Source organism: Felis catus, chromosome D3 (assembly GCF_018350175.1).
Source record: "Felis catus isolate Fca126 chromosome D3, F.catus_Fca126_mat1.0, whole genome shotgun sequence".
Taxonomy (NCBI): domain Eukaryota; kingdom Metazoa; phylum Chordata; class Mammalia; order Carnivora; family Felidae; genus Felis; species Felis catus.
In genome coordinates this window covers 8512940-8527505 of record NC_058379.1, presented here as the reverse complement: position 1 = coordinate 8527505, position 14566 = coordinate 8512940, and the positions used below count along the sequence as shown (strand labels likewise).

Genomic DNA, 14566 nt, shown 5'->3' with positions numbered 1-14566 from the left:
GTGTCCCCTAAAACAGGAGGTGCCTTGCACCTTAGTATTCCAGACCCTTTACAAATTTGAAAATCTTGAGAGTCACCATGTAGGTCAAACCTCGGTACACAAACCAAAGACCAAAGCCCCAGACTCAGGGATGCTGAGTGTGGTCCGTTAACCGTTATCACCAAGGCAACCAAGCGTCTCGAGCCTACCAACCGCCTATTTCCGTCAACTACTTCTGCGCACACGCGAACCGCCCTCCCCGAAGTTTCCTGAGAACGCGTTTCACACGAGATGTGACCTGCGGGATGCTCCGTAGTCCGGGATGTAGCAGAGCGGAAGGTACAGAAGGACTTTGGATTGCGATTGGTTCGCAAGTCGTGTTCCCGGAATTCAGTCAGCGCCGCGCGAAGGCTGAAGGGAGCGGGGCGGTGGGTCCTTGTGTCGAGCCGCCAGCAGCACCCGGGACTTGGAGTGCCGGTATGCCTCGGTATGCGCAGCTGGTCATGGGCCCGGCAGGCAGCGGGAAGGTGAGCATTTGGCGGGAGAAGAAGAGAAAAGTCCGAGCTCGTGGGAGGCAGGGAGGTTCTAGTCCTGTCGGCGGGACCGGCGCGTGCGTTTACTGGGGACCCTGGGCAGCTCGCCTCTGCAGTCTGTGCTTCAGTGCTCTTTTTGTTGTGGTTCTGAAAGTGGAGTAACTAACGATGGTTGCTAGTGTTTATAATGTGCCTGTACCCCAGATACTGCGTTTAAACACTGTGCGAGAAGTCCTATTCTCATTTTACAGAAAACGAGACACAGAAATGTTAAGTTCTTTGCCCAGGATCACACAGCTAGTAAGTGACGGCTGGAATTTGAATCGCTTTGTGTAACCCCAGAATCCGGCCCTCTCGCGCTCATAGAAGGTTCAAGTGTGGTCGCATTAATCACTGTTTCTTAGAGGTTGAGACGTGGACTTCTGGTATTTGAGGCGCTTTTAGGAGGTACACGGACCTAACATTAGTGAGTATTGAATCATGTATTGAGAAAGTTACTCCCTTTTCAATTCTCTTTCAGTTTGCATTGAGGTGAAATTGGCAGTTTGGTGCTTGTATATCTAACACTTCTTTAATCCCCAGGTCTCTTCAGAGGTCGGATCTTAGACTCAGAGCTTTTGACAGACATTTGTATTTAGCTAGAACAAATAGACCTTTAAAGGTACCTTTTAAGGTACCTTTAATTTTACGGTTAATTTAATTTTACGGTTACCTTCATGTTATGATAAATATACCTGGCTTCCTGTTTACAATAGAGATTATTTTTTTCTTGTAAGCAAGTATTAGCAGAGTGATACGAGGGTCATTCAGATATTGCAGAAATGGTGAAGATACTGGTCAGATAACAGGAGTGTGAAAAGCTCGGGAGTCTGGAAGTGTTGTCTGGCTTCAATCTTGAAGACACTGTTCTAAGGCTTGACCTCTTCTGGGTGCAGGAGATCTACATGTGACTGTAATATAGCCCTTGCCTACCCAGTGCCTGTAGTCTATTTGGGAAGGCTGATAGGTGTCTTGTTAATTAAAATATATGGGGCGCCTGGGTGGCTCAGTCGGTTAAGCGTCCGACTTCAGCTCAGGTCACGATCTCGCAGTCCATGAGCTCGAGCCCCGCGTCGGGCTCTGGGCTGATGGCTCAGAGCCTGGAGCCTGTTTCCGATTCTGTGTCTCCCTCTCTCTCTGCCCCTCCCCCGTTCATGCTCTGTCTCTCTCTGTCCCAAAAATAAATAAACGTTGAAAAAAAAAAATAAAAAAAATATATAGTGTGATGCACGGAGAGGGCCTCCTGTTAGGCAGAGAGAATGGTATGTGAAAAGTCACTGAGGAGAAAGGGTAATAGAAGTTATCTTCTATATTCCAGATCAATTTTCTTTTCTTTTTCTTTTTTTTAACTTTTTTAACGTGTATTCATTTTTGAGAGAGACAAAGAGAGACAGAGCATGAGCACGGGAGGGGCAGAGAGCAAGGGAGACACAGAATCCGAAGTAGGCTCCAGGCTCCGAGCTGTCAGCACAGAGCCTGATGCGGGGCTCGAACTCACAAACCGTGAGACCGTGACCTGAGCTGAAGTCGGACGCTTAACTGACTGAGCCACCCAGGTGCCCCCAGATGAATTTTCTGACTGTGTTAGACAAGTACCTTTCTCTAAATTTTTGATGCCTGCTATCCAAAGTACTCACTGAGCATGTTCTTTTTGCCAGGCACTGTTCTGGGCCCCGGGGGTTGAATAGTGAATAAAACACACATACACAAACATACACACATTTCTGCCCTTGTAGAGTTTATATCTGAACATATTAAGTCAGCCAATTAGAAACAATTATCAAGCATTTATTATGTATCAGGTGCCATGCTAGTTTCTGGGCTTGTAAAACTGAATAAGACACATCCTTGCCCTTTTTTTTTTTCTTTCTTTCTTTTGCCCTTTTTTTTTTTCTTTTCTTTTTTCTCTTCTTTTTTTCAATTTTAGAGAGCGCACAAGTGGGAGAGAGGGACAGAGAGAGAGGGGAAAAAATCTGAGAGAGAGAGAGAGAGAGAGAAAATCTCAAGCAGGGTCCACACTGGGCATGGAGCCTGACACAGGGCTCAATCCCACAACCCTGGGATCACCACCTGAGCTGAAATCAAGAGTCGTATACTCGACCGAGTCGCCCAGGTGCCCCAACACATCCCTGCCCTTAAATAGAGAGTAGTAAAGACAGACAAGTAGCCTAGAGATTTTACCATAGTGTGTTAAGGATTACATGAGGGATAAAGAATTCTCTAAACCAAAAGTTGCAAACTGATAGCCTATCTCTAGGCTATTTATTGACCTCGGTGTGCTCTCATCTTGAAATATTCTTCCCCTGGCTGGCAAGCACATTCACATCCCTTGGCTCAAACATTCCCCCCTCAGGGACATCATCCCTGACCACCCTACCTAAATCTTTGTTTGGACTGTAATCATCCTGGTAAGGATATTGTGTGTTACATAGACATTGTGTGTGCTGCATGGTATGATCAGAAATCTTCTTAAATTCCACTTTTTGCATGTTAGAGCAGCAGGGAGCCTTAGTGATCGTAGAGGTCATCCCAGTTAAGAGATTAGAAAACTGAGCAGGGGGGGCACCTGGCTGGTTCATTCCGCACAGCATGCATCTCTTGATCTCAGGGTTATAAATTCAAGCCCCATGTTGGGTGTAGAGATTACTTAAAATCTTAAGGGGCGCCTGGGTGGCTTAGTTAAGCGTCTAACTCTTGTTCTTCTCTCGGGTTATGATCTCGCAGTTCATGAATTCGAGCCCTGCATATGGCTCTGTGCTAATGGTGTGGAGCCTGCTTGGGATTCTGTTTCTCCTCTCTGCGCCCCCCCCTCCCCCCCGCTCTCTCTCAAAAAATAAATAGGGGCACTTGGGTGGCTCAGTCAGTTAAGTGTCTGACCTTGGCTCAGGTCATGCTCTCATGGTTCGTGGATTTGTGCCCCACGTTGGGCTCTCTGCTGACAGCTTGGAGCCTGGAGCCTGCTTCAGATTCTGTGTCTCCCTCTCTCTCTCTCTGCTCCTCCCCCACTCATGCTCTGTTTCTGTCTCTCAAAACTAAATAAAGGTTAAAAAAAAGTTTTTAAATTAAATAAACAAACATAAAACCTTAAAAAAAAAAGAAGAGGGAGGGAGGGAGGAAGGAAGGAAGGAAGGAAACAAATGAGCAAAGTAGAGAAGCAATTTCCCTAAAGTTACGCATGAGTCCCAGCCAGGTCTGGATCCGCAGCCCAGTCTGGTGTCCCTGACTCCCAGCCCAGTACCTTTCCTGTTTTCAGTCAGATTTTTGGTCAATAAAGGCATAGTTTTACCCTTAGTGGATACTAACCAAGGGATATGGAGAGTCCTCCTGGGGGTGTAGGGGGCTGTACTACTCTGCCTGTTGCTTTGACCCCTCATGCCTTGTGACATTACAGAGCACCTACTGTGCCACCATGGTCCAGCACTGTGAAGCCCTGAATCGATCTGTCCAAGTTGTGAACCTAGATCCTGCAGCAGAACACTTCAACTACTCCGTGATGGCTGGTGAGTCCTCAGCAGGGCCTTCCCCCTCCTTCAGGAAAAATAAGGGGGTGGAGAAACCATAAGTGCAGGTTGCTTGGCACAAAAGCTGAAATTTTTAATTACTACAGTTTGCTTCCCTGTTTTATAGTGAACAGCATGAGGCTGAATGTCATTTGGTGACATCCACTCATGTGGACATAGGTGACAGTATCCTTTCCTGGTCTTTGGTTTAAGAATTAAGTGAGTAGACTCCTCCCTTGTCACACTTCCCTTCTGTCCCTTTCATGCTTAGTCCTGCTGTGGTGAATCAGGTTTACTGCTGATCATAGTATAAGTAACCAGCCTGTTTTGTTTTTTAAAATTCTTTTAATTTATTCATTCAGTTGAGCACATGCTTTATAAACATTGCAGATTGTCCTAAGGATTGCAAATAGGCTGATGAGAGGGAATAAGTGGGGAAGTTGGTTTAGGAAGGGTAGTCGTGGAAAAGTCTCAGGAAGGGAGATTTGGACCCAGACCTGATGATGATAGTAATGTGCTCACCAAGCAGGGGAGAGGCCTTCCAAGATGAGGGAACGTCAGGGCAATAAACAGTCTAGAGACAGGAAGGGGTTTGGTGTGTTCAAGAAAAAGCAAGTATGTCAATGAGCTGGAACATAATGAGTGAAGCAAAGAAATGCCAGTAGGACATGAGAAGTTTGGGTTTTATCCTGTGTTCTTAGTCCATTTGAGCTGCCTTAACAAAACCCCACAGGCAGGGCAGCTTATAAACAACAGAAATGTGTTTCTCATGGTTCTGGAGGCTGGAAGTCCAAGATCAGGATGCCAGCAGAGTCAGGTTCTGGTCACGGACATCTTCTAGGTGGCAGACTGCTGACTCCCATGTCCTCATATTATGGAAGGGGACAAGGGACCTCTCTGGGGCCTCTTTTATTAGAGCACTAACCCCATTCATGAGACACCATCCTCATGACCCAGTTGCCTCCCAAAGGCTCCAGCTCCTAATATTATCACCTTGGGCATTAGGTATTCAACACAGGAATTTCAAGGGGACACAAACATTCAATCTATAGTACCTGTCAGCAATAGAGTACCATTGGAGGGTTTAAAGCAGAGGAGGGGATTGACATCCGATGTACTTTTTTTTTTAAATAAATACAGTCATCTTTTTTTTTTTAAGTTTATTAATTTTGAGAGAGAGAGCAAGCACAAGTGGGGAGAGGGGCAGAGAGAGAATCCCAAGCAGGCTCTGCACAGTCAGCCCCAGCAAGGGGCTCGAACTCATGAACTGTGAGGTCATGACCTGAGCCAAAGTCAAGAGTTGGATGCTTAACTCACTGAGCCACCCAGGTGCCCCAATATACATTTTTAAAGATACTGACTCCCAGATGAAAAACAGATTCTAGGGGTCAGGAGTAGCAGGGACTAGCAGTATGGCTCTTAAAAATGTCTAGGTGGCTTGGACTAGTGTGGTTATGGTACAGATGGAAAGAAGCAGATGGATTTGGTATCTACTTTGCAAATGGAATTAGCATTCTGTGGGAGAGTGAACCAGAAGGGTGTAAGAAAGGGAGGAATCATCAAGGGTGACTCTGAGATCTCTGACTTGAGTGTCCTGAATTGCTGAAGAGAGCATGTGGTACCATTTACCAGGAAGGAGGACAAGTCTGTTTAGGTTTAGGGCAGTTCTCTTTGCACTTACTAAGCTGGAGATGTCTGACATATCTAAGAGGCAGCGTCAGGGAACCAATTGGATATAATAGTCTGGGACTCTGGGACAAGGTCTGGCCTAGAGATACAAGTTGGCAAATCAGCAGCATATAGACAGAACATAAGCCTCCAGGCCTGGATGAGATCATCTCAGGAGGAAGTATGGTGAGAGAAGAGAACCCAAGGCCAAGCCTTGAAGTTGTCTGATCTTCAGAAGTCTGGTGGAGGCAGTGGAGTCAGTGAGATAGGAAAGCCAGAAAAATGTTGTATCACAGAAGCCAGGAGGAGAGACAGTTTCAAGAAAGAGCTTGTGCTTGGTGATGTTCTTGATGGTTAGGAGTTCATGTAAGATGAGGACAGAAGTGGGTGTTAGACGTGGGGACATGGAAGTGGTTGGTGGTGACTGTGCCTAGAGGTTTCAGCAGAGCGGTTTGAAGAGTGGCCCGGAGGTGATGCAGTGACGCGGACAGGAGACAAAGTTTCACTGTGAAAGGAGCAGAGAAGTGGGATGAGAACTGGAGGGGATAGGAAGGTCAAGGGAGGTTTCCTTTTAACGTTGGAGATGCTAACTGGAACACTGGGTCGGACTTGATTGCTGAAGAGAACGATCCAGTAGAAAAAGAAACTGAAAATGCCAGATGGTGGGAATAACTTCACGAGTGAGAAAGGGAGGGGAAATCCCAAACAAGTGGAGAGTTTCGCCTTCACTAGGAGTGGGGGGCTTTTTTTTTTTTTTAAAGAAATTATCTCTTCTATTTTAAGAAATAGAATCAACATGGGGCTCAAACTTAACGCCGCGATCAAGAATTGCATGCTCCACTGACTGAACCACCAGGTGTCCCTGGAGTGGGGTGCTTCTTCCTTGCAAGCAGAGGGAAGGCAGGGTGGAAGGCACCATGTAATAGTGGTGGTGGGAATATGGGAAATTCTCTTTGGTTGGCTTCTGATTTCTATTAATGATATTTGTGCCATCAGGACGTTAGAGTGGCTGGAAGTGGGTGCGAGTGGGGTGGAGGAGGCAGGTTGAATAGTCATCTTCCTTGAAAAAACATCATTGCATTGCTTTGGGATTGTTTCGTTGCACCCAACATAAAGCACTCAAGCCACCTTATATAAAAGGATTATTTAGAATGAATAAGGGAATCTCTTACAAAACCCAAGAGGAAGGCTTTATGAGAGACTAGAACCCAAAACACAAAAACTAACAGAAACTAAAGCCGGCTTTCTGTCTTTCTCTGCCTTTTTCTCTCTCTTACAGACCAGCTTTCTCCGCTTCAGGTGGCCCAGCAAAGTGCCTCCAACTTCAGGTTCACATCCCTTTCTGGTCCAGGTGTCTTAATGACTGACTTGTGTCCTTTTATTTATTTATTTTTAATTAAAAAAATTTTTTTTTAATTTATTTATTTTTGAGAGATAGAACACGAATGGGAGAGGGGCAGAGAGAGAGAGAGAGAGAGACACAGAATCTGAAGCAGGCTGTAAGCTCTGAGCTGTCAGCACAGAGAGCAACCCATGAACTACGAGATCATGACCTGAGCCAAAGTCGAATGCTTAACTGACTGAGCCACCCGGGCACCCCTTGAGTCATCCTTTTAGAAGACCTATTTTATTGTCTCAACTTGGGTCAGATGTTTATCCCCTGGATAGGGAGAGGAAATGCATAGGAAGATATTACCCATATAAACATGGCTATGAGTGAGGCATTTCTCTGTGAACAGAGATTATAGTTTTGTTTTGTTTTGTTTTTTAATGTTTATTTATTTTGGGGAGAGAGAGACAGAACATGAGCAGGGGAGGGGCAGAGAGAGAGACACAGAATCCAAAACAGGCTCCAGGCTCTGAGCTGTCAGCACAGAACCTGACACAGGGCTCGAACTCAGGATCATGACCTAGTCTGAAGATGGACGCCTAACCTACTTAGCCACCCAGGTGCCCCTAGAGATTGTAGGTTTGAGCACAAACATAAAAAACCTGTGGTAGAAAGTTATAAGGAATAAATTTCCAAAATTAGTAGTAGAGAAGAACTATACATATACCAGAATTTTTAAGCTCCTGCTATAGGTGATTTAGCTACATTATCCCATGGAGTCTTCATCCTACCCCAGCATATATGATTTGTCCACCATTTTATAAATAAAGAAAGTGAGATGCAGAGAGGTTACATAGCTTCCCTGAGGTCATGATGTTAAGAAATAGCAGTTGGTTTTCTTGGTTTGGTTTTGTTGTACTTGTTTTAGAATAAGTAGTATATATTCACATGGTTCAAAATGCAAAAGGTACAAAGAGTAAGTATACAAGAAAACGTCTCCCTCCCAGCTCTGTGTCTCATTAAGCAGCTCCCCTACCTGGAGGCATCCAGTGTTGTCAGTTTCTAGGATGTTTTTCCGTATAGAGTCTGTGCATATAAAATCGCGTATGTGTATTATTATGTATATAGTGAATCTTTGTCTTTTTGTTGTTGTTGTTGTTGTTGACACATATGATGGCATTTTTACACAGAATTCTGTACCTTAAACTTTTCACTTGAAAGTATACCTGGGAGGGCCGCCTAGATGGCTCATTCGGTTAAACGTCCAACTTCAGCTTCGGTCATGATCTCGTGGTCTGCAGGTTGGAGCCCCACGTCGGGCTCTGTGCTGACAGCTGGGAGCCTAGAGCCTGCTTCAGATTCTGTGTCTCCCTCTCGATCTGTCTCTCTGTCTCTGTGTCCATCCTCGCGCGCGCTCTCTCTCTCTCTCTCTCTCTCTAAAATAAACGTTAAAAAATGAAAATAAAAAAGTAGACCTGGAAGACTATCACATGCATACTTAAAAGAACTTCTTCTTTTTATGGCTACATAGGATTCCAGTATCTGGCTATATAGTAATTTATTTAATTAGTTCCCACAAATACTGCTACTTGATCAGAAGTGAATAATCATGTACAGGAATAATTTCATATATGTGACTTTTTTATATAATTATTAACTCTCACTAGTGAGGATAGCAGTTTTTGAATGGATGTTCTTATATTCTGGGCCCTGTCTATCTTTTGCAGACATTCGAGAGCTGATCGAGGTGGATGATGTCATGGAGGATGACTGTCTGCGGTTTGGTCCCAATGGAGGATTGGTGTTTTGCATGGAATACTTTGCCAATAATTTTGACTGGCTAGAGAACTGTCTTGGCCACGTAGAGGATGACTATATCCTTTTTGACTGTCCAGGTAAGTCTACAATTTGAACATGACCTTTTCCTTGAAGTTGTGCTGGCTCTATCCTCAGTGAGAAAAAGTGGACTGAGCCTTTGTAGCTCTAAACCATATTGCAGTGAAGTACAAAGCTCTTATTCATTCATGAGTCTACTGAGGGTTTACTTTGTATGCTGGGAATACCATACAGAGCCAGGAAGCCATGGCCTTTGCTCTCACGGAGCCCTCAGTCAAGTGGAAGTGCTAAACAGAATGAACAAAATCACCCAAATTATTATTTAATATTCATTTTTGGTAGGTTCTCCACAGGAGTAGTACAGACCCCCACATAGCAAGATTAGGAGTCTTCTGATCAAGTGGCCCGTAAGCTGGGCTGTGAGGTGAAGGTGAGGGAAACCATGGTCCAGGCAGAGGGCACAGCATGCCAAAAGCCTTGAGACAGGAAAAAGTGAGATGGGTTTGGGGCACTGAGAAGGCCAGTGTGGCTGGAGTACTGAAAACCCAGGGAAATGTCATGAGGTGAGGCTGGTGGGGGACACATAATCACGCACAACTTCTTAAGCCAAATTGTGAATTTTATTTATCTTTTAATGCTTATTTATTTATTTTGAAAGAGAGAAAAAGAGAGAACGAGCTGGGGAGGGGCAGGAGGTGGGGGGGACAGAGGATCCAAAGCGGGCTCTGTGCTGACAGCAGAGAGCTCAATGTGGGGCTCAAACCCACAAACCGTGAGATCACAACCTGAGCCAAAGTTGGATGCTTAACCAACTGAGCCATCCAGGCGCCCCTATTTTTTTTTAATATTTATTTATTTATTTTGAGAGAGAGAGAGAGAGAGCAAGCACATGCAGGAGAGAGGCAGAGAGAGAATCCCAAGCAGGCTCCCGACATGGGGCTAAATCTCACGAACCATTAGATCATGACCCAAGCCAAAATGAAGAGTCAGGTGTTTGACTGAGCCACCAAGCTGCCTCAAAATTGTGAATTTTAGACTTGAGTCTAACCTAGATGTGATCATTTGTGCCCTCACATTATTTTCCCTTGCTTTTAATTGAACCTACAGAAAAGTGCATATATCCCAAGCATACAGCTTGATGAATATTCCCAAACAACACACACCTTTGTAGCACTTGCTTTTGATTCCCTTTATTAACCATTTTTAGAAAATTTTTTTTCACGTAATTTAATGAGTTCACATATTTCCTGTTTATAATAGTCTTGTTATTATTCTTCATGTAGGTCAGATTGAGCTGTATACGCACCTGCCTGTGATGAAACAACTAGTCCAGCAACTGGAACAGTGGGAGTTCCGAGTCTGTGGAGTTTTTCTCGTTGACTCTCAGTTCATGGTGGAGTCATTCAAGGTTTAGATCAATCATACCGATTTTTTAGTCGTGGGTATATGCAGGTGACAGTCTTCTTTAATCACTGTGTGATTCTGGACATTTCAAAACGATATTCCAGAATTTAGTATCCCTTATTCAGTTATTATAATGATGTATTTTTAAGTCAAAATATGATATCATATAGATTTGGGGGAACTACTTACCAAGAAAAATAAAGCAAGTGTATAGTTTATAAGTCTATTTTTGATTCTCTGAGGGCCTTTGGTCTAGCTTATGAACTGTATTTCCCATTAATCGCTCTTAAGGAATATTCGATGAAAAGAAGTTAAACATCTAGATTGAGGTTTGTGATCACTGTAAATTTTTTTTTAAGATTTTATATTTAAGTAATTCCTACACCCATGTGGGGCTTGAACTTACAGCCCCAAGATCAAGAGTTGTGTGCTCAGATGACCAAGCCAGCCGGGCTTGGTAATTTACAATTGTAATTTACAATCACTGTAAATTAAATCTACCTCTTCCTTCTTTATTCTCACCTTTGGAAACCAAGGGTCAACCATCTGATGAATGGACTGTCTTTTCTTTAGGACTAGCATTTCTTTTACTTAGGCCAGTTTTGTTCCAGTGAGGAGTAAAAGCCTCTCTTTTATGCAGAGACAAGCAAATTTTATTGGCAACAATTAATTTATCTTCCCTTTTCTGTTTCCTCCTTCAGTTCATCTCTGGCATCTTGGCAGCCCTGAGTGCCATGATCTCTCTAGAAATTCCACAAGTTAACATCATGACAAAAATGGATCTGCTGAGCAAGAAAGCTAAAAAGGAAATTGAAAAGTGAGTTCACTTCTTCCATTATCATCAGATTTTAATTGCAGAGATGTGAAATTCTGTCAGTCTACAAAACTAGTTCCTGATTTATTCTTCATTTTATTCATCATTTTTCTCTCCTTCGAAGGTTTCTAGATCCAGACATGTATTCTTTATTAGATGATTCTGCAAGTGACTTAAGAAGCAAAAAGTTCAAAAAATTGACTAAAGCTATTTGTGGACTGGTAAGCTTTCAAGTTTTGTTTTGTTTTTTTTTTAAGTTTATTTATTTTGAGAGAGAGGAGAGAGAGAACCAGTGGGGAGGGACAGAGAGAGGGGGCTACAGAGGATCCGAAGCTGGCTCTGTGCTCACAGCAGAGATCCCGATGCAGGGCTTGAACTCACAAACCAATGACATTATGACCTGAGCCTAAATCAAGAGTCAGATGCTTAGCCCACTGAGCCACCCAGGCTCTCATCAGGGTTGTTTTTTTTTTTTTTTTAAAAACCTGACCATAACCTGACCATAACCTGGTCAGCTGTTTACCCATAGCTAGTCAGTGGCCACTATTACAGGAAGCAGAGTCCAACCCTATTCCTTGCAAAAGGGAGGAAGGTAGGGGCAGGCTGTGGCCAGTCTGTTGCTTAAATTACTTACTTACTTACTTACTTATTTATTTATGAGAGCACACGTATATGCACACATGGGGAGGGGCAGAGGGAGAGAGAGAATCTTAAGCAGGTCCCACACCCAGCACATAGCCTGATACAGGGATCATGACCTGAGCCGAAATCAAGAGTCAGACACTTAACCAGCTGAGCCACCCAGGCACCCCTCAGGAGTTTAATTTAGAAGTAGTTATTGGCAGTAGCTGATAAGTTAACTGATGTGTCTACTATTCTAAGCTTTCTGGGGAGGTCGGAACTGTCTGTGCCCTTTTTAAATTCCTGGTGGTTGTTGAATTCAGAGAAATGCATATGAAACAGTAAGTGTCTAGTTAAATAGTAAGTTAATGAGTATCCGGGAGGTCAGAGGCCAGAAAAATCAATGATGATTTGCTGTTGTTCTGTGTCTATCCCTCCTCCCCCTCCTTCCACATGCAGATGTTTTAAATCAGAAGTATAAATGGTTATAAACGAAAATGTAAGTTGAAAGTTAAGTCTTGTACAGCTTCAGAATGACCCTTTCTGAAATTCCCAACTTGTAGATTGATGACTACAGCATGGTTCGATTTTTACCTTATGATCAGTCAGATGAAGAAAGCATGAACATTGTGTTACAGCATATTGATTTTGCCATTCAGTATGGAGAAGACTTAGAATTCAAAGAACCAAAGGTAATTTTGATTATTGGCTTTTGGTATCAATGTTTGCCAGCACTCAGTGGCCTCTTAACATATTCCCAGCAACTCCTTAAATTTTGTCTTACAGCAGTGGTAATCTGGGCTTTTCTGGGAGATCTCTGAAATTGACATCTTTGCTCAACAAGCAGTATCAGTTCTACTCCCTGTTATTGAGGCTACAGTATTATTAAGTTTCTTTGTTCTCAGGGCGTGGGGGCATGTGCAGAGAGGAGATGAAATCCAATTGAACTTGGGCTGCCCTCACATGTCACTGGGAAGCCTGGTGGTAGTCATCGTAGGCCGCTATCTCAGCAAAGTAGCTGAGAATCAGCAGGTGTAAACTCAAGTGAGAAGTGCTTCCAATGAGATACAGGCACTTTGATTTACCACTTAGCTGGAAAAATTCTATCACTCATGCCTTTTGTCACTGTAAAATACACCTAAAATGCAGTTGGGCATTATCTCCTGGTAGGGCATTACCTGAAAAATATGTAAGCACATACTAGGTCTACCTTAGGGGAAATGAATATTTTCTATTTTGTTCTTTGTGTCAGGAACATGAAGACAAGTCTTCTTCTATGTTTGATGAATATTTTCAAGGACACCGGAATGAATGAAGAATTTTTAAAATAGTAACCATATATGTGAAGCACTGTGGCTGAACCAGCAAGACATTGTTCTCTTCAAAGGATGCAGTACTAGAAAGCTACTTATTTTAATGAAAAAAGTAATACTTGGCTCTTTAGCAGCAGCATGCCTGAATCAAGTTCTAGTTATTCTTCAATGGCTGATGTTTCAGGTGGAATCTTTTAGTATCATTTTAACAGCATCAATTTAGATTTTAAATGTTGAAGTTGAAATGAATGCACATAGACTTGTATATAGTATGAATGAGCACTTGTGGTACATTTAGGACCCATTCTACCTTTATTTCTACTGTTGGGTTTTTGTTATTTTTGAAAGGTTTTTTTTTTTGGAAAGGCAGGGATTATTGTAGTAAAACATATGTATGTGTGTCCAAAGGAAAATCTAGAAGGATATAGTTAAGACCCATTGCTTACCTATATCTCTGAGTTTTCCTACTTTGAAAATGTATCATTTGTGTAATTAAAAAATGAAAAGTAACTTTTAAAATATATATGTATGTATATAAATAAAATGAATAGAAAATAGCACTAACCTTTCATTACACTCTTGTTTTCCAGTCAAAATTTGAAATACTCAGCCAGGGGCACCTGGGTGCCTCAGTCAGTTGAGCGTCCAACTTCTGATATCAGGATCAAAACAAAAGTCAGGAACCCAGGGTCATGGGATTGAGCCCCACGTCAGGCATCAGGCTCCATGCTGAGCATGGAACCTGCTTGAGATTCTCTCTCCCTCTACCCCTCCCCAACTCACATGTGCGCTCTCTCTCATTCTCTCTCTCTCTCTCTCTCTCTCTCTCTAATAAAAAAAAAATGAAATACTCAGCCAGGGCAAATTTTTAAATGAATAAATTTGCCCAGTCATCAAAACGTAGTCAGTGATTTCTTTAAAAATGAAGTTTTTACCATTTCATTTCATTTCATTTCATTTCATTTCATTTCATTATTTCATTTCATTTCATTTCATTTCATTTCATTTCATTTCATTTCATTTCATTTCATTTCACTTCATTTTTATAAGAGAGAGCAAGCAGGGTAGGAACAGAGAGGGGAGAGAAAGAATCCCAAGCAGGCTCCACACTGTCAGTGCAGAGCCTGATGCGGGGCTCAGACTCATGAACCGCAAGATCGTGACCTGAGCTGAAATCAAGAGTCAGACACTTAACCAACTGAGCCACCCAGGCACCCCAAAAATGGAGTTTTTAGTCTCTGAGCATTTAAAAATGTATACTTTCCTGGAGTAACATGCACACAAAAATGCAAAAGACGGAAAGTTTTTTCTTTTAACTAATGTGCACATTGGTCGAATTGTTTCTTTTCAGTGTTTTTAAGTTCAGTGGGGTTGGGTATGAAAGCATGGAGAATGGCTAGTCAGTCAACAGATATTTTTCTAGTATCTACCATGGGCCAGGCCCTGCTAAAGCCCACCGAGTTCTACCAGGCATTGTGCTAAGAAATATCTTACATAGTCTTGGGGTGCCTGGGTGGCCCAGTTAGTCA

General features: G+C 42.9%; 1 protein-coding gene across 7 annotated transcripts; it reads left to right on the top strand.

Annotated features, from left to right (window-relative positions):
• The first annotated feature begins 180 nt into the window (after positions 1-180).
• On the top strand, positions 181-13597 carry GPN3 (GPN-loop GTPase 3). 7 transcript variants are annotated; one of them, XM_023241411.2, is made up of 9 exons: positions 181-318; positions 3943-4051; positions 6999-7070; positions 8777-8944; positions 10169-10293; positions 10991-11106; positions 11228-11324; positions 12288-12416; positions 12977-13597. In XM_023241411.2, the coding sequence occupies exons 2-9, from the start codon at positions 3961-3963 to the stop codon at positions 13037-13039; spliced, it is 861 nt and encodes a 286-aa protein (XP_023097179.2). In that variant the 5' UTR covers positions 181-318; positions 3943-3960; the 3' UTR covers positions 13040-13597. The 7 variants fall into 7 exon arrangements, with proteins under 7 accessions (XP_023097179.2, XP_044897559.1, XP_019670073.1 ...); XM_006938458.5 differs by lacking the exon at positions 181-318 and adding an exon at positions 348-506; XM_006938459.5 differs by lacking the exon at positions 181-318 and adding an exon at positions 609-978.
• The last annotated feature ends 969 nt before the right edge of the window (positions 13598-14566 follow it).

Coding starts and splice junctions, on each gene's coding strand:
- GPN3 (XM_006938458.5), top strand. CDS start 459: ATGCCTCGGTATGCGCAGCTGGTCATGGGCCCGGCAGGCAGCGGGAAG. Junction 507..3,942: donor GCCCGGCAGGCAGCGGGAAG/GTGAGCATTTGG, acceptor GTGACATTACAG/AGCACCTACTGTGCCACCAT. Junction 4,052..6,998: donor CAACTACTCCGTGATGGCTG/GTGAGTCCTCAG, acceptor TCTCTCTTACAG/ACCAGCTTTCTCCGCTTCAG.